We start from the raw sequence: 25,830 nt of genomic DNA, 5'->3' as shown, positions 1-25,830 counted from the left end.
TGTTCTCATAAGATCATCCATCCATCATTTCTTACTACTTATGTAGGTGCAGATCACAGAGGCAACAGCTTAAACAGAGAAGCTCATAGCTCTGCTCTGAAGCTCTTCTGGGGAAAAGTCACTGCGTTCCCAACCAGCTGACATTTTCTGTCTGAGAGACCGTAAAACCAGCATTTAATGGTACAGTCCCTCAGTAATTGAGGTTGAGAAAATGGTCCAGTCAAACTCATGGGTGGCTGTATTTGGACTCAAAATGTACAACCCAGCAAATTCTGTTTAACAAGTTTATTTACAAAACTTAAACAACAACCTCCTGAGACTGGGACCAAACAGGTTGGTGAGACTGATTCAGAGCAAAGTGTGAATAATGCAGTTGTGCTCAGTGTTTACTTGGTATTTCTCCACAGAGTGGTGGAGGGTGGTGAGTTAAGCAGGTGAATCTCAGTCCTCTTTCCAATCTAAATTCCAAGGTGAATCACGCAGAAGGTGATAATTTTATTTTTTAAAATCAGACACTAGTACAATGAAAAAAATAAAAAACAAACAAACAAAGGACTTACTCCCAGAAGTTGTCTAGTAGCGTTTTGTGGGAGAAACGTTTCGTCACTCATCCAAGTGACTTCTTCAGTCTCAGCTGACTGCAGGTTTCAATCTTATAAACAGTACATTTGCATAATGACTGAAACCAGCCCACTGAAGGAACAATGGGCTGGGAGGTCAGTTCCTTAATCTTAATTAATCAATTAACCACTGATCAATGGCCATGAGTCCCATTCACAGAGAGTTGGGTAATGGCTGCCATCACAGCATTGTAAGATGGCGAAAGATGTACCCTTAGGCCCCCTCCTCGATTCAGAGATGGTCTTTCTCTTTTCACGTAAATGGCCTCTTTGACTCCGCGCTCAAACCAGCGTTCCTCCCTGTCCAGGATGTTACATCCTCATCATTGAAAGAGTGTCCACTGGCCTGTAGGTGTAAATAGACTGCAGAGTCCTGGCCTGATGAGGTAGCTCTTCTGTGTTGTGCCATTCACTTCACCAGAGGTTGTTTGGTTTCCCCGATGTATAAATCCTAGCAATCCTCCTGCACTTAACAGCGTACACTATGTTACTCTGTTTGTGTCGGGGACCCGATCCTTGGAGTGGACCAGTTTTTGGCGCAGCGTGTTTTGGGGTTTAAAACCCACAGAGATGTGGTGTTTAGAAAAAATGCGTCTCAGTTCTTGACACATATGGGATTGTTAAGGAGTCAACAGATAACTGCTGGACCAGTTTTCCTTGCAGCCCGGTTCAGAGAGGGAGTGGCAGGAGTGCTGCATTGAATGTCTACACTAATTTCTGTTGGAATTAATAAAGGTTTGCAAAAAGTGTTTTTCTCTGTTTATGGCAGGACCGTGGGTAGGTTCACTTGAGGTTGCTACTAGGCTGCTTGTGGCCCGTTGCCTGCTGTAGATGTTGTGGTGCTGTCTTGGCTGACACACCTCTGCAACATAGCCCGGAGGTCTGGATTAGTGCCTCTGGATTGCCAGCCTAGAATGGTGGTTCTCCTTTTTAAGAGAGCAGTCCATAGGCTCCAATCACACATTCCTCAGCCTATCTTGGGAGGTCTACACCTGAGTACTGAAGAGGAGTCTTTTAGTTAAACCTTGGATTCAAGACGAACAGTGTGTTTTTTTTTTTTTTTCCCTGGTTGCTAAACACCGGACCAGCTCTTTGTCCCCTTGAGAATATCCCAGGGAGCTTCTGTTTAGAGTTTTGTCCCAGTGAGCAACACTTAATAAATGGCAGACTTGTGCTTGTGTTTCAGGAGGACATCTAAAAAGAGACTGACTGAACAGACCAATCAGTCAGTTCCCAATTTCTATTTTTATTTTAAATTCTGTGTGGAAACCACAGACGTTACTTCCTCTTGCTGATTCCAGATAATGGTAGCCTGATTCTGATGACTCTAACCACTTGTCTTCTGCTTTGGGCAGTAACAGTGTTCATGTTGTGAGAACGAGTTTGCATGTTGCTCTGTGGTAAAATGTATCAGGCTGTCTGATAGAAGACAGCAGCTTTGTGGTCGTCTGTCTTCGTTTTTTTACAAACATCCCCCCAAAGTTCTTTGTGGTTACTGTGTTTCACAGCAGAGCTGCTAAGAAGCTGTTAGAAAAAAACACAGTGAGAATCTGCTGCTCTTTATAAAATCGATCACTTAATCTCTTCATAATCAAAATAAAAACTGTTTGCCATAGAAAAAATGACATGGCTGTAGTTTTAACTTCAGTGTTTTACTCTGCAGAGTGCAATCCAGCTACAATCTACTCAGAAGTGAGAGCAGGCGACGTCTGCCATGGACCGAAAACCACCAGATCAAAGAGGCCCAAAGGTACAGCTGCACTTTAACTTTGTACAGAGCCGAGCAAACCACGTGTTCACTGAAGCTCAGTAAGTCTAATCTCTGTCAGAAAGGAAACTGTAAGTTTGTTTGAACTGTTTGTTTGTGTTCACACTTTAAACCAGAGCCAGACACCATCTACTCTTTACTGAAGTAGTCCACCAGTCCAACCACTCACGTCCAGCTGCTGGCCTCTGGTCCTCCCAGCACCTCAGACCAGAAGACATCTATAGATTTTCACTGAGATAATTCAAAAATAACTTCCTATTTTAACTTGCTTTAAATGTTTTTTTTTATTACAAATGAGAATATAAATATGTTAATATGATTCATAACTCTATTATTAATATCTTTATTCATGTTTGTTGGTTCTTGCAGTGGGAAATTATTTTCAGCATTAATAAACTTCTCTTCTAGTGTGTTTTAGTGTTTTTCTCACGTGGTCGTGGGCTTCAGAAATATGTGAAATGGAAAATGTGACTTGTTTGGTTGTGGCTAATCGATGCACACCTCCTTACATGCAGAGAAGCTGAACAACCACACGCTAAAAACTGCACAGTGGCTGAAAACTGCACAGAAACACTTCACCACGTGTTTTGCACGTTTGAGGCCGAAGAATTAATTTAATTTATTTTTTTTATTTCACTGAGAACCAAGCTTTTTACATGGCAAGTATTCATGTTTAATTATGTTTGAAAATTTAATAAAAAAAATATGCTAAAAATTTCTGGTTGCAGCTTCTCAGCAGAGAGACGTTTTTATATCTGATAAAGTAACTCAGACTAACTTCCTGAACCAGCACAGGGCCCTTCCTGTTTAACCTCTCACAGAAGCTTAAAATGACCACAAGTCACTATCAAAATCTTTTTCCCTCTACTGGTTGATCTGCTTCATTAATGACATCAGTTTAAAGCCACGAGCGAGACAGGACTACTGCTTTAACTGTTTTCAAAGCAGAAGATAAGACAAAAAGTTTGTGTTCAAACTGCAGAACAAAGCAAAGACTGAGCAGGTTTGGTTTGTTTAAGGCGGCTAACAGTCAGAAGCCTGAAACAACAGGAAATGAAAGAGACGAGCACTACAAACACCTGAATAAGAAGACCGACTTTTAACCAGTGACTTTGACTGAACGTCAAACAGACGTTTGACTGAGAGTTACAGTCGTTAAGATGCGAGCTCACTGTTTGTTACAGGAGACATTTCTCCCCACAAACAGCAGCAGCAAAAAAAAAAGTAAAATTGAAAGGTTTAAAAGTAGAAATAAAGGATGTCAATATTTTAATTTTTAACAGGGATGTTGATGAGTGAATGAATTTAAATTAGAAAAAAGAAGAAATTTCACATTTTCTAAATTTAATTATTGCTAATCATGAAGTTCTGCTGCTTCCTGTTAAAAGCTAGTTCTTCTTTCCCACAGTCACCAACCACTGCTCACAAAGCATTTTATGATTGGTGAGCTTTTCCCTTAATGTTTATGGACTTTAAAATTTAAGGAACCTCTGAACTTGTGTAGAGAAAAAAAAAATTATACAGTTATTATTAATTCTTCTTCTTTTGGTAAAAACTGGAAAATGCAAGAAAATATTTCACAGATGATTTCTCAACAGTCACAGATGGTGTTAGCGCACAGCTCACTTCCTCTTTGTCATGTCCCTCACTGTGGGGTTACTTTTCAGCCTAAATTACAAAGGCTTCAATGACAGGGCTGTGCATTTAGTGAAACAATATGTAGTGCATAATTACAAGAATTACAAGAAGAGCAAAACAACACAATTTATTTTAACTCATATCTGACAGGAGTTGGAACAAGACACGTGATTGAAATGTGATTTAAACAAAATATGTTTTAATATTTTGTGAGTGCATTCGTTTCAGTGTTATATGTGCTGCAGTTGTGGAGTTGACCAGTTCTTTACAACATTCTTGTGTTTAACAGATTTCAGGCTCGGTCCACTAAAACAACACAGCAGTAAACTTGGATCCTTACAGGTTTTTCTGTTTGTGCAGGTTTGGATGCACACTTGCTCACCACCTCTCTTCTCTCTTTGTCATGGTCACTGACCCAGTGTTTTTGGTTTTTGCACTTTTACTTTTGATTTGATTGTGAATTACGACAGTGTTTATTCTGTGGTCCCTCTGTTCTGTGTCGTCCCTGCCTGTGTATAGTCTAGTGTAGTCAGGTCTCTGTGTAAAGCCGCATCTCTGAGTCTGTCTTCTGTGTTTTGAGCTTCCTGTTTTGTTGTGATGTCCCGTCGTGTCTGGTTACTCCCAGCTGTGCTCTCCCTCTGTGTATTTAAGCCTTGTGTCTGCCTTTGTTGCTGGTTTGTCTGCATTATTGCCCTCCGTCATCCTGTGTGGTTGCTCTGCATCTGGTTTCGGGTTAGCTTTATTCTTAGTTTTCCCAATTTAGGTTTTGTCAGTCTCGCACCCTCGCCTTTTGTTGTATGTCATCCTCCTCAATAAAGCTCACTCTCATCAGAAGCCGTGCTTGCATTTTGGGTCCTTAAATAACTTACACCATGCTGGCTGTGACACTCTTATTCACTCTTACAGACTGACTGCAGCATTATTTACTTACAAAAATATTCTCCGAGCAATAAACTCCTGCAAAGCTTGTGTTGTGAAATCACTGGATGATTGAGCATGCATCAAGACAAGACGCAGTAAAAAACGAAAAAACAGAACTCATGAAGTTAAAATGGGTGGCAAGAAACAGTAACTTTCCTGTCACTGTCTAACCTCAGAAAGATTATCACCAGCGAAGCTCCAGCACAGTGTCACTGCATCGATTACACACTAACTTTACACTTAACTCTTTAACGCCTGAACCATGAAATACTTGCCAAAAAGTCTAATCCCTCCCTCCTCAAAAGAAATGAAACTTCTGACAAATTGAAATAAACAAATAAATTAATAAATATGAATTTAAAAACGAGCTTTAATTTGTATCATATTTTGTAACATCCGGCTTTATTATTTTATTTCGTTATTTCAGGGGCAAAAAGTCGCATTGACGATGTAGAAGTGTCAAACAGTCATGAATCAGATGCGACTCTTTGCTCTCTGTTCATAACTCACCAACACTTGAACCACTTTCTGAACCAGCGAGCGACATGACCAGTGACGTCACTAACCCTTAAATCGAGCTTCTCTACAGCCTTCCTGGACACTCCTCGACACGCGCTCGGCGGAGTACGCCCCGCCCCCTCGGGTGGTTAAGGTTGTAGAAACGTCACATTATCATTAAAGTATTATTAAGCACGCGATCCAAACGCGAGTGATTTCTGCGAATGAGTCCACTTCCTGTGGTGTGAAACTCTTCTGTCATACTAGAATGAACAGCCTCGCCTCTGTCAGTGCGCCCAGCGTGGCTGTGGCTACAATGTAGCTGCCATCACCAGTGTGTGAATGACGTATTTGTTCTGGCGTGGAAGGGATTTGTAGTTTTTAAACGGTTCCACCAACTAAAGGAATGGAGTGAAACAGAGACTGTGATCGTGAACTCTGTGTTTTAAAGGATCAGCTCGGCCGTGGCTGTGGGTGCAGCAGGAAAATTAACAGCCTTTACAAGCCAGAGCCCACAGACGGGAAACAAAGAGACACAGAATCATACTTTCAAATGAAGACAGTCATTTCTCTAAATGAAGATTTTGGGCTGTTTTAAAACAATCAAAGTAGTTTTAATGTTCACCGTGTTTCGGCCTGCATTCGTTTTATTAGTATTTCAGACTTCAGGATTATCATGAATGGATTTTACTTCAGTCACAGAGTCTGAATAAATGAGCAGATATCCTGGATCATCTCTGCAGCAGGAACAGGAAGCAGGAGAGATGATTTCATTTCTGTGTGTAGCTCATTTATTTAAATCTGCAGCCTTCTTTTGTTCATTATGTTCATCCATTAGTAAATAAAACGGCATTTCTAAAATAAAATGTTTTAAAACTGTTTTATTATTTTGTCTGGTCTTTTTGTTCAGCAGCATTCATGTTTTAGCACAAATCATATAAAAAGCAGAAGTACTATATGTGGTGTCAGCAGGCTGAGCAGGTCTTCTTTGTGTGTTCTGTGTATCGAGCAGAGCAGAATGAAGGATGATGGCATTGTATTCATTTTCTACATCACTAAATAAACAAACAAACATTCCTGTTACAAAGAGTTTGTGTTTCATTATGTGTTTTTTAAAGTTCGGCTCAGAGAATCGAAACGACACTGAAAACATGCTGTGAATAAAATAGTCAATGAAAACGCTTAAAGACCATTTTAAACCGGATCACTGAACAGAAGCTGCTCCTGATAGTTTTAGCTTTCATTTCTAAGTTGTCTCTAAGAATCGATTCATTACTGATGCTCAGCAGAGAAACGCAAAGTTAAGCAGCTCGGCAGTGACATCACTGGAATGTGGCGTTAAACACCTCGAAACAATAAGTTGGCGTGACTCCATCAGTTTTCCTCTGTTTATACCTGCACTGTAAAGGATCCACATGTTACTTCCTGGTATATTTTGGACGTACCGAGTTTAACTACAATGACTCTGTTAACATCAGCTGGTCTCTGCTTAACTCTGCTGTTTGTGTGGTGGATTTGGCCTCTTCAGGTGAGCTCTCCTTCAGGTACTACTTTCTGTTTGAACTTCATGAACGTTGCTCTCGTTTACTGTAAAACTGTCAAATGCCCCCAAGACAGTCTATCATTATGTCCTTGAAGTGAACAAAAAGGGTTAAACTGAAAGATACTGTTTTATTCTCAGAAGGATAGATTTAAAAAAAACATCAGCTTTTCTGCAGGTCATGTAAGAGTCTCAGGACTCTTGTGCTACGAGGCAGGGGTGCAGTCTGGTAAACAAAAAGCCCCTCTCCCTTCTTTTTACCCGGACCGCCATGAGTGATGTCACGAGGTAAAGGAAATGTGTGGAGGAGACTTTAGAAAGAGTAGCTCAGAGAATCTGACAGATTAATAATGTGAGTGTGAACACAGCATTCACACTCAGGTGTGACCACAACAACCGATGTGTGAAAAAAACAAAACAAATCAGTTTACAATCTCTAACCAGCTGACTTGCTGACTGCAGGTGTGAAAACGCCATTAGACTCCACCCACCATGTCCCACCTTATCCTGATGAAGCTTCAGAGAAAATGGGACCTTCGGTTTGTTCATGCAGCTCAGATAGAGCAGCAGAAACAGTATAAAGGTCGTGATTTTAAAGAGAAAGAAACGTACAGCTAGGAAATGACATCATCTTAGAAACTGCAGCACAGCAACAAACAGGAGAACCATGATGTTCAGTCACCTTCATATATTCTGATCTTCATTCAGAGAGAATCTGTGTGCAGAAACAACCATGACAGCAGCAGCAAGTCAACTTTATTTATGAAGGACGTTAAGCTCTGAACATATAAATACGTAGTCAGGCTCTCAGACTGAGTGAGTGCATCTCACTATTCAAAGACACTTTTATTTATTTATTTATTGTTAATTTTTATTTTTAAGTTTTTGAAAACAACAGTGCAGCAAAAACAAACAGACGGAGAGAAAAAAACACACACATGGGAAGAGTTACAAAAAGGAAGGAGAAAGGAATAAATGTGAGTATATCAGGGGTCCAAAAAGGACCCTAAATGTACCCCAGATTTAGACAATTGCACTATACAGTTTTCGGCAACGCTGGGATGTCCGACTCCTCCAAAGATCCCTGTTTTCCACTTTGCTGATCATTCATTGCTGATTATTTATTATTCTAATAATTTTTATTCTTGTTATTATTATCAGAAACACAAAGACCTTAGATCCAACTGAAAACCTTTAGATCCTCCTGTTCTCTGTTCACACTGATCTCACCTGGCAAAACTATTTTCTGGTGATTTGATTGTAAGTGGGAAGTACCTGCGCAGCATAGGTTACCATGGTAATGTACACAGGTAAGAAGTAAACCACCTTCATAGTAAATAAAGTTCAGAGTTAAGCTGCAAGTTATCTGAATAAGTCAAAATGCTGCCTCACAGCACAGACCTGTGACAAGAACTAGAACAAATCCAATTTTTCTCATTTTCTCTGAAATGTGCCAACTTGGCAGTGACGTCACTGAAAGTAGATCGATGAATGAGCATCGATATGCTTTTTATTTTGACTTCATGAACAAGCACCTGAAACTCTGCTCTCGTTTACTGGAAAACTGTGAAATCCCCCTGAGACTCAGTCTGTGCATGATGTCCTTGTAGGGAACAAAAACGGTTAACATACAAAATAAATGAATAAAAATACGCAGCTCGTGTACGCGGTTTGGCTGGAGTGGCACATTACAGGTCCTGGAAGGGAGGTTGTTTTTTTTTTGAGGTGAGACAGGAGCTGGGTGTTGTGCCAAAAATGGATCTATAATCTATCCGTGTGTTTTTTTATGTGTAATATCTTTACATATGTTTACAGACTTCAGTGAACAGCGTTTGCAGGGTTATATATAAATTAAAATAAAAAACTTTTATCTTTATAGCTCTGTCTTCTTGTACTTCCATTATAACCAATCCAGTCGTTTTGTCCACTTACAGAACTATTGTTATATTTTGTTGCACATCCTCGAGGCCAGATTACTCTTGAAAAGACATTTTTAATGTCAATTAGATTTTTTTTAACTGGATAAAGAAAGGATATGTGAAAGTCACTGCCATAAACTGATTGCGGCTGCTACCGTGTAACAGGAATGTTGTTTTTGGCTCAAGTTGACTTGATGTCATTCAGGAGGGAAATATTTGATCTGTTTCACATATTCGAAACCAACAAGGCATTTATAGCAGTTTGAATATAAGTAATCAGCGTTTGGCACAACACCTGTTCATAGTGGGAGAGGGCCGAGGAGAGGGAGAAGAGGAAGAGAGGAGGGATGTATGGTAGGAACTCAGCATGGCCCGATGGTTTTGTTTGTTGAGAGACATGAAAAGAATTTCGGAGGTGTAACATTAGTATTTAGAGATGGACGTTTGTATATAGCTGTTAAGACAGAAGAGCAGGAAAATAAAGTGTTAAATACTGACAGAAGACTGTGAGAGAGAAAAATATTGGGGGAGTTTAAAGTAATGTGGGAGGTAATCACAGTAGAGGAAGATTTAGAAAAACAATTAGCCAAAGTAGGGCTCAGCAAGATTAAGAGACTGAGAACAGCCAATGAGGAAAGAGTTGACAGAGTGTCTGTAATGCTATATATTGCAATAACCGGTTCTTCCAGGCAGAGTTAGGGTGCCTGAGTTTTCTTGGCGTTCACTTGGATTTTTCTCTCTATGCAAACAAAACAAACCGTGGGGTGAGGGAGGGGACAAGGATACAAACTCATCAGTTCAGTTACTGACTGTAGACTCCGCCCACCACTTTTATATGCTTTATTTTATGTGACGTTCAACAGTGAACTTTAAATTTTCTTTCTCATCCCCCTCCTCTCTGCTCCTCGTCTCTCTGTGTGTCTGACCTGAACCACTGCTCTCACTGTCTTTGGAATATCTGCAGGAGATTCAGCTCCCACATACCAACAGGACATCAATAATTAATAAATGCTGTCTTAGTCTTGCTCTGTAGTTCTTCCCTATCCACACTCTACAGTATCTGTATGGCTGCTGTAAACCAGAGATCCATAACTCTAATTTCAAAGGACACAAGGACATAAAACCTCTTAGATGAGTCAAACCTGATAAACTGCTTCAGAGTTTTGGTGACTATAACAGATGAACGATGGAGCGACCACATAGCTCACTTATAACACTTTTATTTTTGGTTCTCGGAACAACAACCACCTCAGGACCCACTTCACTCTGCTTTTAAGTCGCTGAGGCGTGATGAGCTGATGCCGCTCAGGTGTGCCGGCCTCCCTCGCGCCACAGTGACTTTGTCCCAAAATAAAGTCCAAGAAGTGTCAGCAGAGCTCACTGGTCTCATATCCTCTCTCTGATTGGCTGCTGTAGAAGTGAACAATTGTACTTTGACCTTTAACCTCTCTGCTCTGTGTGGTTTCCTCTATCAGAGCAGACAACCATCACAGCTGAGTCTGGACAGAACGTCACTCTGACATGTGGAGCTCCATCAGACAAAACCATCAGAGCTGTGAAGTGGAGCAGAGCTGACCTGGGAGATGAATATGTGCTTTTGTACCGAGATGAGCTGTTTGATCCAGACAACCAGCATCCATCTTTTAAGAACCGGGTGGATCTGCAGGACAGACAGATGAAGGATGGAGACGTGTCTTTGATTCTGAAGAATGTGACGACTGCTGATGGTGGATCATACAAGTGTGGTGTCCTTGTGGGAGAATCAGCATCATGGGAGATCGTGGGAACCGTCAACATGAGTGTCGCTCCTCCAGGTGAGCAGAGTTCAGTGTGATCAGAGGTGAAGCTGCTTCCTGGTTGTTGGACTTTACCTGATTGCGGACACGTCTCCTTTTTCTCCTGCAGGTCACACAAAGGATGGATCTAAAGCACAGATGAATCATCTATCAGGTTCTGGTGTGTTTCTTCTTCTTTTCCTTTTTCTTGTTGTCACTGCTGCTCCTGTTTGTCGTTGGATTTTCATCTCCAGAAAATTAAAGAAGAAAATATTTCAGGGGTCATACTAGTCTCCTGATGGTTTAAAAACACTATTTAAAAATGATGTTGGTTCAAAAAGATGAAGAAACAGATTAGGTGGTCTAATTCATGATGGTTACTATGTAACATTGTGATGATGGATCAACCAGAAGGAAGGTCGGCATAAAAAACAGGAATGTTTCAAAAACAACGAAGGTTTAAACGACTCTTAGGACCTCTAACTCTCAAAATATGAAAGGATTTATTAAATATATTGAAGGTATTAATAAAACCATGACCTCATGCTTATGAGTAAACTTTAACCAAACTCCGTTTCATTTTCACCTGTGCTTTAAATTTATATAAAACCAACGATGTGGTTTTTGGGAGGTGGTGCAGCAGTGATGTTGTGTTGCTGCTGCTGGAGTTTGTCTCTTTAAGTCAAAAACAGACACCAGAGGAACAGATCTGCACAGGAGGACATACTGGTACCTAACGGACCAATCGCAGTCATCGTGGTCGACACAACATGCAGCTACACTTTTATGTTTGTATGTGACAGCGTTACAGGATCCCTCTGAATGTGAAGCTGACATGGATAAAATGGTGACAAATAAATTTTAAATAGGAATTTTTTTTATTTTTAATCTAACTTTTGTATTTTTTTTATCATTGAAACAAAGTATAAAGCTTCTTCTTGTGTTTATTTGTTTATTTTATTTGACAATGCTAAGATCAATATAACAGATGTGCTGCATACAGTAGGTGATTTGTAGCTTTGGGCACTTCTTAAGCTTTTTATCTTAAAATGTCAGACTGTAACTTCACTGCTGAGCCTCGAGTTAAACTGTCTGTGGAGGAAACTTCACACTGAGCTGAGGAACAAACAAACTCTTCATCATCCTCAGCAAACAGCAGAGTCTCATCCAGTGATGAAAACAGACACCAGAATTCCTCACAATGTCCCAACACAAGCACCGAGATGTTTTTTGCTCTTTTATCATCATCATCATCATCATCATTATTATTATTATTATTATTATTATTATTGTACTTGTTTCTTTTATTATGTTTCCCGCAGTCATGTGCATCTTGTGCCAGATTGTTGTGCACCAACATGCTGAATAGAAATCACTTTTTTTGCAGTTCTTCATAAATCCGAATTTAAAAAAAGAGTTTTTTCATCCTGACATCTATCAGCTTCATGTCTATGTTCACTGTTGCCGTCCAATCAAGGCAAAATGCCAAAGAAGTAATGTTCAAAAATAATGTTTGATGCTGATACCTCTTCATGCCACTTTATATGAAACAGCTCATCTCATAAATCAACCAGCAGAGGGCGACGGGGAGCCCGTCCATCCAATGCTTTCCCTTCTCTTCAAATAGAAAATAAATAACTTCTCACTACTGTGTAACATCTGTCCGTGACTGATAGTTGACTGTGTGCTGTTCGCTTTCACAGCACTAACAGTGTGTTTACAGGAGGTACTGCACGGTGGATCAATCTGATGCTATTTTTCTGTGTTCATGACTCCATCAGTTTTAACAAGATCACCAACAGCACCGGTTGAAATGAAGCTCCAACCCACAACAGAGCCTCCGCCCTGTTTTACAGCAGTACAAGCTCACTGTTGTAACCTCTTCCTCCGAACATACTGATGATGATTTAAACCAAAACTGTAAAATTTGGATTCGTCACATTTTAAGACCTGTTCCAATTTTCAGTGCAGTTGAAATGCTGCCTTTTCATGCATCGTTTTTCTTTAGACCTGATACTTCTTCTCTCCTCGACTTCTCCTGTTTCCACTTTAACCCGAGTTTTGAGCTTTTAAGAATCATATTGTTGGTGCAATAACATTATACCATAAAATTTATTTATGAAGCACTTTAACATAAAACCAGAGTTGACAAAGAGCTCTATATACGCAAATAGCCTAAGCAAAGTAAAAATAAAATAAAAGTAAGATAAAATAAAATAAAACATGTTAAAAACAAATTGAGTCAGTCCCCTTAAACAGTGCCAAAGGCTTCAGCAAATAAATATGCTTTAAACTAAAAAAATAAAATAAAAGAGGCCTTCCTAACGTGCAGATTCCACAACATTGGAGCAGCTACTGCAAAAGCACAATCACCATTAAGAGATTTAAAAACAAATAAGAGAATTTTAAAACACTCCTAAAATGTTCAGGTAGCCAGTGGAGTTAAATTAAAATGGGGATAATGGCCTCAGAGTTTTTTGTTCCAGTTTAAAGACGCGCTGCAGCATTTTGCACAACCTGCAGGCGCCTAATGGACGCATCACTAACCCCGCAGTAAAGTGCGTGACAATAATCCAGCCTAGATGTAACAAAGGCATGGATTACTGTCTCAAAAAGCTGTTTTGATAAGATGGGCTTTATTTTGGCTGATTGCCTCAAATGAAAAAAACTAGATGTTGCAACAGCTCTGACCTGGCTTTCAAGTTGAAGATCTGCCTGCATTTTAACTCCCAGATTAGTGATGACTGGTTTAACAAACTGTGCCAGCAAACCAAGATTTATAGTAGTGGCCTCAGAAGTGCCACCAAAAACCATCACTTTTCTTTTCTGCTCATTAAAATGTAAAACGTTCAAAGTCATCCAGGCACTTATTTCATCTGAGCAGAGGGTCTACTGAGAAGCCATTTATCTTTTTAAGTGGGAAATAAATCTGGGAGTTTGTGTCTGTCAAACTGTGAAATCTTTGGCAGGTTTCCTAAATTTAACTAAAGAAATGTGAAAAAATGTGTTGTTGTGACAGACTTCAGGTAACAAAGTCTCTAAAGTTACAGTTGAACATTGGTTCTCTGCTTAATTGAAAAATGTGTATAAACAAACTGGTTGATCCCTTGAATAAGTTCCTTTTAATGCCCGAATGATTCAGGCTCAGCTAATAGGACTGTGTTAAAAATGAGTGTAAAAGTAGCCAATGTCCAAAGACAAACCTTCATCCTGGAGAACTGTTGCTCAAGATCGCGTTTAAAAAATGCCAACAATGTGTCACCGACTGGAGGCAAAATAGGGAGAAATTTATGTTCATAGTTATATATTAGAATAAAATGTATCACATGAATCTTAATGAATTTAGCGATCCACCACTGTTTGTACGACTGAAGGAAGAAAGCGTGCTCAGAGGAAGAGGGCGGGCTTTACCTGGTGTCAGTGACAGAAATGAAAAAAAGCTCAAATCATCCACTCATCATATCAACACAGCTGAGAAGCTGAAACATGAAATTTAACATGTTCATCATTTCAGTCACCTGTAACTGTCTTTACAGTTTTGTGCTGCACATAGTGACCGTTACTCTCTGAGCTGTTTGTGGTTTAAGCAGAAACTAAAGCAGCTAAATTTTCTGTTTTGGGAGGAAAAGGAAAGAAAAGAGTTCCAGTTTCATCAGAGGGCTGCTGATGTTAAAAAGAGGAAGTGAAATGTCTGAATCCTCCATAAACAGGCCGTGAATCTAAAGCTGTTTAATGAAATATGATCTGTTTTAAATACATTCAGTGAACACACTCCAGTGTTTCTTTTACTTCTTAATCACATTTATGTGGCACCAACATTTCCATCTGTCAGATTGTAACTGACTACTTTTACTCTGCTTTTCTAGTATTTCTACTCACTGACACCTTAATGTTACGTTCAGCTGAGCTTGAACCTGAACGTCTGACTAATCAGTGGTCTGTGGAGCCACGAGCCTCGGACCATCATCATCAACAGGTTTGTAGTTTTGAGTTACATGAGCGCAGTGATGACGGCGATTAAAATATTAAATAATATTAAATTATTTTATTTCATTAAAATAAAATACTAATAATAATTTGTAGACTTTGTACATTTTTACTAAAGTATTGCATTAAGTTTTTAAGCTTGTGCTTAAAAATAGTCCAGCTGCAAACATCTGCTCCTTTATTCTTCCTCTTTTCTCGATGGACATGTTGTCAGACTCCTACGTGTCCTCATAGTTATCTTTAACCATTTTTAAAAAAGTAAGGAGCTTATAATGCTACCTTGAAAAGTTCATCTTCACCTACAAAACAGCTGGAATCCCCATTTATCAGGACCCATCACAGATTCAGCTCCTCTGTGCTAAATAGTCCATCTTTGTAGAACAGGAGTGTTAAACGAGGCCAAAACACAAAATATGTTTTTAGTTGCACCCAAACAGGAAAACAGACCGAAACAGAAACAGCCAGACTACTGTCACTGTTCTCAACAATATATATTAACTTTTAAATATTTTCATTTCCCATCAAAATCTCTTTAGGATAAATTTCAAATATTAAAATGCTGATGAAAGCTTTAAAATAAATGTTGTTTCTGATCTCATGAAAACAACAACTTTAAGCTCACATTCAGACCTTTGGGACTCAGTCAAGCTCTCAGACACTGAGCCATGACTCTGTGGTGCATCTCATCCAAATACACGTTTTATATCGTTTATTTCATGAATTATTCAACACTGAACTGTAAATTCAATCTGTACATGGATCCCAGCCTGTCTTTGTATGTCGAATGTATTCAGCTCACTTCTGGTTCCCTCTCTATGACCCCTCACCACTACATGCTGTTCGTTCTTGTTTTCCTGTCCCTCCCTCTTTCATTCACTTTTCATTGATACATGAGGCTCTGCCGGGACTAGTAGCAGCCACCTGTCATCGCTGAGGCCTTCCCCAAACTGCAGCCTCAATTCATCTACTTGAAATGCTGTCGAACCTAAAATGATGATGTGGTCTCAGCAGGCTGAGCAGGTTTTTGTTTGCATGTTTCCAGCTGATTCAAAAACTCTTCAGAGTAAAATGAAGGACGGTGATTTTCTACATATTTTATATCAGCAAATGAACACATGAACATTGCTGTTATAAAGCGACTCAGCTTTTGCTTAATTCAAGTGAGTGCATGTCTACTGATCTCTAATCACAGCATAGGTTACCATGGCAATGTACAGGTAAGAAGTGAAGCACATTTATAGTACATTACAACCCAAGGTTTACCCTGAAGTTATCTCAATAAGCCAAAATCCTGCCTCACAGCACAGACCTGTGACTAAACCAGAACAAATCTAATTTTTCTAATTTTCTCTGGAATGTGCCAACTCAGCAGTGACATGACTGGAATGTGGACTTAAAAAGACCGAAACTACATCGATGAGTGGGCGTGCCTCCATCGGTTTTCCTCTGTTTACACCTGCACCATAAAGGATCCACAGGTCCTGTTTTTTCCCAGTATATTTTGGACGTACTGAATTAACCTACGATGACTCCATTAACATCATTATGTGTGGCTCTGCTGTTTGCTGATTTGGCGTCTTCAGGTGAGTTCTTTACTTTCTGTTTCCAAAAAAGTTGATTCTGTTCATCTGGATGGAGTATTTTCAGTTTCTGCACTTTGTCTTTAGACTTCATGAACAAGGCCCTGAAACATTGCTCTCATTTGCTGTAAAACTGCTGAATTTCCTTGAGACCAGCCTGTGCATCCTGTCCTTTTACTGGATAATGATGGTATAACTGATAGTGTTGTTTCTCATAAGGATAGATTAAGAGGAATCCTGAGCTACGAGGCAGGGGTGCAGTCTGGTAAACCGTGTTGTTTCACTCTCAGAACAGAAAACCGTCACAGCTGAGTCTGGACAGAAGAAGGTCACTCTGACATGTGGAGCTCTAAACAAAAACATCATAGTTGTAGAGTGGAGCAGAGAAGGCCTGGAGCCGGAAACTGTCCTTGTTTACCGGGGTGGGCAGTTTGTTCCAGATGAGCAGCATCCATCTTTTAAGGACCGGGTGGATCTTCAGGACAGACAGATGAAGGATGGAGACGTGTCTTTGATTCTGAAGGATGTGACGATTAATGATGCTGGAACATACAAGTGTCGTGTCAAGAGAGAGGGAGACAGCATGAAGCTCATCAGCATCATCTATCTGAGAGTTGATCCTCCAGGTGAGCAGAGTTCAGTGTGTGTGATCAGAGGTGAAGATGCTCCCTGTCTTTGGATTCTGTTCTGTTCTTCACTCATTACCTACATGAATGCTGACATCGCTCCTGTTTCCCTCCTGCAGTTCAGCCAGAACACACAAAGGATGAAGGGAAGGAGGATATCGCTGGTCGACTTAAAATCAGTCTGTCATTTATTGGTGGGATTGTTTCAGATTTTATTTTATATTCAGTGAAGGTGAAGCTGCTTCCTGGTTGTTAGACTCTACCTGATCTACTTTTTCTCCTGCAGGTCACACAAAGGATGGATCTAAAGGACAGATGAATCATCTATCAGGTTCTGGTGTGCTTCTTCTTCTTTTCCCTTTTCTTGTTGTCATTGCTGTTCCTGTTTGTCGTTGGAGTTTAATCTCCAGAAAATTGATTCGGGGTCTCCAGATAAAACTCACCAAATAAAAATCCAATAATCAGGATCAAATAATAATCCTAAACTAGAGCTCAGGAGGTTAAACTGAGTCAGACCAACTGTGTTGATGAAGAGATGAACTTTAATCCTGCAGAACTTCAGTCACAACGCAGGTTTTCAACAGGATGAAACCAAAGAGTTTTGTGTGAGTTTTATAAATGTGGGATGTTAAATGATACAAAATATGTTTAAATACTGAATAAACTCAAATAAAAGATTTTGACAGATGTATATAAACTTGGTTAAAATGATTTTATATAAAGTTGGACTGTAGGAGAGAAGCTGCTGCTGTCTGAGCCATAATCTGATTGTTTTATTTTAAACAAAGATGTGATTTGAAATAAAGAGATCTGTTATTCAGGGTTCACTTTCTGTGTGGTCTACAGTGCTGTGAAACAGCACGTGTCTCCTAAACTGAATAACTGGTTGTGCGAGCAACAATCAGTCTTTTTGATAACCTGCACTGATCAATGCTGATCTTCGGAGGCCTGTTTCACTACACTTTCCTGGCCATGAACACCATGAAGACCACTGTGCCACGTGTTCTCCATGTGTGGATAACGACTCTCATCATACTTCACTTCCCAGTCTGATAGATGTCAGTGACTTTGTTTCTCAGCTCTTCTGTAGATCGTGGCTTCATGTGTTGCATTTAGACATTTTTGTCCTGCTTCACTTTGTGGGACACGTTCTACTTCAGTGACTCTTGATTCAGCAAGTCTGTCAGCTTCATGTCTATTTTAACTGTTAAAGACAAAATGCCAAAATATAATATCTAAAATTAATTTTTGATGTTATGAGAAAATAAAGTGTGACAAATATGGAAGTAAGTAAGAAATCAGTGAGGAGGCTGATACTTAATATGAAACAGCTCATCTCATAAAGTCACCAGCAGAGGGCGATGAGGAGCTGACCTCCTGGTTAAAAGGTCAAGCTCATCCATGCAATGCTTTCCCATCTCTTCAAATACAAAGTAACTTCTCACTAATGTGTAACAACTGTCCATGACTGATAGTCAAATAAGTGTTTTGCTGTCAAAATATGCTTTTACAGCATTGACAGTGTGTTTACACGAGGTTCCTATGAGTAAATTCCTTTTTATGCCTTAATAATTTATGGGTCGGGTACTAGGAATGTGTTAAAAATAGGTATAAGAGTATGGAACGCCAGGACTGCCATAATGAATTAATTAAATACACCATTAAATAATTAATTAAATGTGTCAATAATTAATTAATTACATGTGTCATAACTCAAGAAGCTTTTTTTCTTTTTCCTGGGGAAAAGGAAAAAAAGTTGCTTATCTTAAAAAGAGGAAGTTAAACGTCGGAGTCGTCCATAAACAGGCCATGAATCTAAAGCTGTCTAATTAAATGTGATCTGTTTTAAAATACGATTAATAAATATATTCAGTGAACTCACTCCAGCGTTTTCTCTTTAATTTACTTTAATCATATTTATGTGACACCAACTATTTAAATTCTATCTGTCTGATTGTAACTGAACCTGAACGTCTGACCAATCTGTGACCTGTGGAGACAGGAGCCTCGAACCGTTCATAAGTGTTTGGAAAATCATAGTTTTGTAATTTTTGTAGGGCTTTAATAAAAGTCTTGCATTACACTATTAAGATCATGTGATTTAAAATGGTGCATTCAGATACATTTTTATATAATTTATGTTTTATTCGGCTCACTTCTGGTTCCCTCTCTATATACGGCCCCCGCCACTACACGCTGTTCTTCTTGTCTTCGTGTCCCTCCCTTAATTCATTCACTTCTCATATGTACACGAGGATCTGCCCGGCCGGGAGCAGCCACCCCCTGAGGCCTTCCCCACACTGCAGCCTCAGTTCACGCTGAAGTCATCATCGAGTAGAAATGCTGTCAAACCTAAAACGAGGGCGTGGTCTCAGCAGGCTGAGCAGGTTTTCTTTGTGTTGTGTTTCCAGCAGATTTAAAGACTCAGAGTTGAATGTAGGACGACGATATTTTATATTTTTTCTAAATTGCCGAATGAACACATGAACACTCCTGTTGTAAAGACACTCAGTTTGTGCTTCATTCAGTGGGTTTCTAAGCTGCCGTTTTAAAAGTACTGCTCAAGAATCTAATTCACACTGAAAACAGTGTCTCGCGCCTCGGCAGTGACGTCACTGTGATGCGGCGTAAACGCCTCAAAAGCACACTGATTAGTGGGTGCATGTTAATTAGTTCTGTTTATACCTGCACCATAAAGGATCCACGGGTCGTGTTTTTCCGGTATATTTTAGACGTATACCGAGTTAAACTAGAATGACTCTGTTAACATCAGCGTGTCTCTGCGTGGCTCTGCTGTTCGTCTGTGTCGTGGATTTGGCTTCCTCAGGTGAGCGCTCCTTCAGGTACTGCTTCCTTTTTCTTCATGAACATCGCTCTCCTTTACTGTCAAACTGTCAAATCCCCCCGAGACCCCGCCTGTGCATTATGTCCTGGTAGTGGACAAAAACGGTTAGACCGAAATATACTGTTTTGTTTTTAGAAGGATATATTATTTTAAAAAGAGTGTACGCAGCTTGTGTAAGCTGCTTCGGGACACCTGAGCTACGAGGCAGGGGTTCGGTCTGGTAGACAAGAAGCCCCTCTGCCCTCCTTTCCTGTCACTCTATCCAGACCACCATAAATGACGTCACAAGGCAAAGGAAAGGTGTGCAGGAGAACTTGCACAGTAATGATGAAGGAACGGAGCCCACTGTTCCTTCACTGGGCTGGTTTCAGTCATTAGCAGATGTACTGTTTATAAGATTGGAAACCTACAGTGAGCTGAGACTGAAGAAGTCACTTGGATGAGTGACGAAACGTTTCTCCCACTGAAAACGCTACATCCACGTGAACCGAATCAACTTTTGGGATGTGCAGGGACTTTATCAGGAGCAGATCAGAGAAACTGACAGATTTGTAAATCATGTGGGTGTGGCTTGGGGTGTTCAGGCTTGTTTTCCTGTTTGCTTCGGTTGGTTTGTGCAGGTGTGAACACAGTAATCACACTCGTGTGTGGACAACCCCACCGAGACCCTCTGAAGGAGCCGGTCTCGGTGAGGTTTGTTTATGGTGTGAACGTGATCCCAACCAGCTGCCAGGGGCGCGTTACAGGTTTGGATTAAAAACGTCCCGTGGCCACGTGTGCTTTATATTCTCAATACAGGGAGGAAGTACAGATGTGCAAAGGTCTGTCAGCAACCAGGGGCCCGTTCTTCGTACCTCGCTAAGTAAGTTAGCTGGATTTGATTGTTGACGATTTCGCGTGATCTTGGATCGTTCGGTTCTCCGAAGCTCATCCGGGACTTGCTGTCATAGCAACAGAGCCGTAAGCGTAAACCTGCTCGGGAGCAGGTTTACTTTATGTAAACAGGATTAGATCGCGGCCACGCAGGTATGTCCGCTTCATTTATACGAAAGCAACAGCGATATTCCACCACTGTTTCACCATAAATAAATGATGTCACACAGACACATACAGGTCATTTCCTAAAAAAAGGGAAATGTACTATTAATCATTCTCTTTCATGTATGTGATTATTACAGATGTAATTCATATTTCAGAGTAGTAATTGTAAATTACTTCGTGTAATCAAGATGAGAGACCACGGCTATAAAAGCGAAGGTGGATTTGGGAAGTCTGTCGCAGCCATGTCCTGTCCGTATACGCGAGCCACCCATTGCGGAAGGTGCAAGATTGATAAGGAGAGTCCTCAGAATTCAGCGTATATTGCGGGACAGACAGGATCCTTTAGCTCAGCGCGACAGTGTGCTCATAGAGAGATATCGATATTCCCGTGAGGATATTATTTACTTAACCAACTTGTTGACGAGGGGGTGCAGGACCACCACCTGTCTTTTTTTTGCTCTGCCCTTTTCTTGGTTGCTGTTATAAACAAACAGATTATTTCAGGGTCTCTTTTCAAGAGACTAAAAGCAATATAAGTGAACCGGAATAGCGAGCTCAAAGTTGGCGCGATGATTTGATCTTGGATGTAGTAAGCGAGGTACGAAGAACGGACCCCAGCCCTGAAACGACTCTGTTTTCTCACACAGCACACTCGCCTTCTGTGAGTCTGACCAATGAGCGGGCTGAGCGTTCCCACGTGGTTTGTAGCGACGCCTTTTCTCTGTATGTAAACGAATCAAACCAGTTTACAAACTCAACAGCTGACATGCTTGTCTGTAGACTCCGCCCACCGTGTCCCACCTGATCCCGCTGGAGCAGAAACCGTGAAAGTTTCCCTTCATTATAAGGTTGCGATTTTAAGGAGCAGGCTGAAGATTCAGCTCCCACATCCTGACGGGACGTTAAAGTAAAGGTCGTGATTTTACAGCTATGAAATGACACCATCGTAAAAACTGCAGCACAGCAACAAACAGGAGGAATGTGATGTTCAATCATCATGAACTTTATTTATGAAGGACTTTAACCTCTGACAGAAGTGCTGAACACAGGATCAAATACGTCAGAATAAAATATAAATAAATAACAGAAACACCTCAATTAAAATAATAACACACAATTAAAACGTTGTCTTCTCTGCTAAAGGACATAATAAACCTCGAAGCTCCTTTTTTACTATTTAGAGAATTCAGACAGTTCTGATCCTGGCTGGAGAGACTTAAAGGTCACCTCACTCAGATAGACAAACTCACCAAGTACAGATGCTTGTGTCCAAACAGGATCAACAAACTGAAAGTAAAATAAACTTTTGGATATTTTTGGCTTCCATTTAAACATTTTTGGGACAAATGATAAAATTTCAAATCTAAAAATCCTGCTGAAGTAAATACTGTTTGTGATCTGATGGAAACATCCACATTACAACAACAATGATGGCTTCAAGCTCACATTCAGGCCTGTGAGACACAGTTAGACTGTCAGACACTGAGCCGTGACTCTGTGGTGCATCTCACCATTCAAATGCACTTTTATATACTATATTTTATTTAATATTCAACACTGAACTATAAATTTTATTTTTAGTTAAACGTTTTATTCAGTATTTTCATAAAAGTGTTTTTTTTTTTTAAAACATTTAGTGTAACCTGTGAGAACACAGGCCTGTGTGTTTGTCCTCCACAGTGGAAAAGGCTGAAAATAATCATTTTAGCAGAACCTCATTTTATAAATTCTGCACTCAGCTTTCTAATGTCTTTGAAATTCAGCACAGCTTGTTTTTCCAGTTTTTCCTTCTTTCTTCTTTCCCGACACGCTCACTTTTAAATCCGTCTCCTCGTTGCTCTCTGTGTGTCTGACCTGAACCACTGCTCTCGCTGTCGTTGGAGTATCTGCAGGATATATAATATCTCACCGTAGTCTTGCTCTGTATTTTTCCCTTCTCCACACCGTCACTATCTATATGCTTGCTGTGTTATTCAGCAGGGAGATCCACAACTCGTTCAGTACTTTCATAAGACACAAGGACATAAAAACTGATTACATACAAACGGGAGTCAAACCTGATAAACTGCATCAGAGGTTTGGTGACTTTGTCCCAAAATAAGTCCAAGAAGGTTTTTTTTTCTGTCCTCTGTGTCAGCAGAGCTCACTGGTCTCTGATCCTCTCTCTGATTGGCTGCTGTAGAAGTCAACAGTTGTACTTTGACCTTTAACCTCTGCTCTGTGTTGTTTCCTCTTTCAGAGCAGAAAATCATCACAGCTGAGTCTGGACAGAACGTCACTCTGACATGTCGAGCTCCACAAGGCAAACCCATCAGAGCTGTGAAGTGGAGCAGAGCTGACCTGGGAGATAAATATGTGCTTTTGTACCGAGATGAGCTGTTTGATCAAACAAGCCAGCATCCATCTTTTAAGAACCGGGTGGATCTGCAGGACAGACAGATGAAGGATGGAGACGTGTCTTTGATTCTGATGGATGTGACGATTAATGATGCTGGAACATACGAGTGTCGTGTCATTGTGGGAGAATCAGCATCATTGGAGATCATGGGAACCGTCAACATGAGTGTTCTGCCTCCAGGTGAGTGAGCAGAGTTCAGTGTGTGTGAGCAGAAGTGAAGCTGCTTCCTGACGTTGGATTAGCTTCTCTTCTGTTCTTCACTCGTCATAAATGCTCCTGTTTCTCTCCTGCAGGTCACCAGGGAGACACGGAGGATGGAGGGATAAAGGATATCCCTGTCGGACTTAAAATCGGTCTGTCATTTATTGGTGGGATTGTTTCAGGTTTCCTTTTGTGTTGTTTTGGGATCTTTCTTTGCATTTACTGCAATAATGATGCTGAGATTCAGAGTCAGGCGCTATAAGTCTCCTGACGACCATCACAAGGTTTAAAAAACCCTAAAATGAAAACACAGTTTAAAAACTGATGTTTGTTGAAAACGCCTACAGAAACACATTAAACACATTAAATATTTTTCAATAACAACAATGGTTTAAAAACCCTTTAAAAAATACATATTACGAAGGTAAAAAAATCAATGCATTTATTAAACATATTAAAGCCAGTAGACAAAAATTCTGAGGAGGAGAGCTGAGAGGCACTGCCTTATTAAAAAAAAGACCTCATACTTACTATGTCATTTGATCAAGATTTAACCTACTACTATTACTATTAATATAACCTATTACTTAAGCTACTGCTTAATTTATACGTCTGCTGTAAACTTGTACATAGAAGCTACGACGTGGCCACTCAAAGTGTTGGGAGGTGTTATTAATGCCTGTGATACTGAAAGTTCACAGTTGCTGCCTGAGTTTCTCTTTAAATTGATCAAATTTTGTTTAAGTCAAAAACTGTCACCAGAAGAACACATAGCCACATATGCATAGGAGGAAAAATGGCAAATCCTCACGTCTCAAAACAAGCACCGACATGTTTTTGTTCTTTTATTATTATTATTATTGTACTTGTTTCTTTTCTAATGTTTCCCTCAGTCGTGTGCAGTTGACCAATAGGAGCACAGAGCAGTGATTGTCTCAGTTTTTCTGCAGAGTGCAGCTGTTACACCTGCAGACTGAGAATATTCTGCTTCCTGTACCAGATTGTTGTGCACCAACATGCTGTATATAAATGTAGTGCTGGGAAACAGTGAACACCTCCTGAACTGAGTAACTGGTTGTGCCAGTTTGTTGGCAGCTGTCACGCTGATCTTTGAAGAACTGAGTTCAGTCACTCAAACATCGACGGCTTATTTCACTACACTTTCCTAACCACGAAGCTTCACCACTGTTCCATGTTTTCCCCATGTGTGGATAACGACTCTCGTCGTGCTTCACTGGAGAGTCCCACTTCTTTACATCACGTTATATGAAACAGTTCAACTCATAAAGTAACCAGCAGGGGGCGATGAGGAGCTGATCCAATGCTTTCCCATCTCTTTAAATACAAAGTAGCTTCTTACTCATGTGTAACAGCTGTTCATGGCTGATAGTCAACTGTGTGCTGCTCCATCCAAATATGCTTCAACAGTGTGTTTACAGGAGGTACTGCATGGGGGACTCATCAGTTTTAACTAGATCATCAACAGCGACTGAAATGAAGCTCCACAACATGAAACTGTTCACTGATGAGACTTCAGTGAACAGTAGATGAATCAACTGAAGGCTCAGATGCATCTCTCAGGTCCTGTTTCTTCAGGACATGACTTTCACAGACTGTTCATCTGCTGCAGATTGTTGTTTTTGTAGGCCTGAAACTTCTTCGTTCCTCTTTCACTTGTCCAGTTTAATCAGATTTTTAAGGACCCACTGCACACTGTACTGAGATACTCCAAGTTTTAAGATATCCCCTAAAGAATCAGATTGTCGGTGCAATTCTATTATTCTGTCTGTCAAACTGTCTTATCTTTGGCAGGTTCCCTAAATCTAACTAAAGAAATGGAAGCAAATGTGTTGTTGGGACAGGTTGCTTGTAATAAAGTCTCTGAAGTTACAGTTTAATGTTGGTTCTTTGCTTATTTGAAAAATTGTTTAGAAACAAAACAGGTTCATCAATTTGAATTTTTATACCTGAATGATTCATGGATCAGGTGCAAGGACTGCTAAAAATGTGCGGGAAGGAGCCAAAGTCCAGAGACAAACCTTCATCCTGGAGAACTGTTGCTCAAGATCACTTTTTAAAGAATGTGCAACCGATTGGAGGCAAAATAGGGAGAAAATAGTGTCGGTGTGCTCATAGGTATATATTAGAATAGCTTCATCACATGAATGTTAATGAAGTTAGTGATCGGCCACTGTTTGTATGAATGGAGGAAGAATACGTGCTCAGAGGAAGAGGGCGGGCTTTACTCGGTGTCAGTGAGAGAAATGAAAAAAAGCTCAAATGAGTGAGAAGGACGATGAAGGAAACATCTGTGCTGTGTCTGCTCTGTAAGTAGAATCTCTGTTTGTTTGAATTCTTGTACTTTGACTGTCTGCTCTCCTGATAACTGATGATGGAGGAGAAGACATGAAAAACAAATCAGGCTGAATTCAAGTTCAAGAACAGTAAAACCAATAGAAAAAAAAACTATAAA

The 25,830-nt window shown here is 40.2% G+C and overlaps 2 protein-coding genes across 5 annotated transcripts in view; both read left to right on the top strand.

Annotated features, from left to right (window-relative positions):
• Positions 1–3,015, top strand: part of LOC146673319 (uncharacterized) — a 58,952-nt gene extending 55,937 nt beyond the window's left edge. The window contains exons 10-11 of the mRNA XM_085401853.1: positions 2,284–2,370; positions 2,505–3,015. Coding sequence (XP_085257979.1) covers positions 2,284–2,370; positions 2,505–2,536 — 119 coding nt within the window. The 3' untranslated portion in view covers positions 2,537–3,015. The remainder of the gene's footprint in view (positions 1–2,283; positions 2,371–2,504) is intronic.
• Positions 3,016–15,884: 12,869 nt separating this feature from the next.
• Positions 15,885–25,255, top strand: LOC146673318 (coxsackievirus and adenovirus receptor-like). 4 transcript variants are annotated; one of them, XM_085401978.1, is made up of 4 exons: positions 15,885–16,249; positions 22,998–23,336; positions 23,450–24,219; positions 24,358–25,255. In XM_085401978.1, the coding sequence occupies exons 1-3, from the start codon at positions 16,192–16,194 to the stop codon at positions 23,617–23,619; spliced, it is 567 nt and encodes a 188-aa protein (XP_085258104.1). In that variant the 5' UTR covers positions 15,885–16,191; the 3' UTR covers positions 23,620–24,219; positions 24,358–25,255. The 4 variants fall into 4 exon arrangements, with proteins under 4 accessions (XP_085258104.1, XP_085258105.1, XP_085258102.1 ...); XM_085401979.1 differs by lacking the exons at positions 22,998–23,336; positions 23,450–24,219; positions 24,358–25,255 and adding exons at positions 16,687–16,872; positions 16,992–17,051; positions 17,159–17,908; XM_085401976.1 differs by lacking the exons at positions 22,998–23,336; positions 23,450–24,219; positions 24,358–25,255 and adding exons at positions 16,537–16,872; positions 16,992–17,051; positions 17,159–17,908.
• The last annotated feature ends 575 nt before the right edge of the window (positions 25,256–25,830 follow it).

This window comes from Rhamphochromis longiceps, linkage group LG3 (genome assembly GCF_057381845.1).
Source record: "Rhamphochromis longiceps isolate RC_006_pf linkage group LG3, R_longiceps_female_GT1.1, whole genome shotgun sequence".
NCBI lineage: Eukaryota > Metazoa > Chordata > Actinopteri > Cichliformes > Cichlidae > Rhamphochromis > Rhamphochromis longiceps.
Note: the sequence above shows the minus strand (reverse complement) of the source record. Positions and strands in the feature narration are given on the sequence as shown.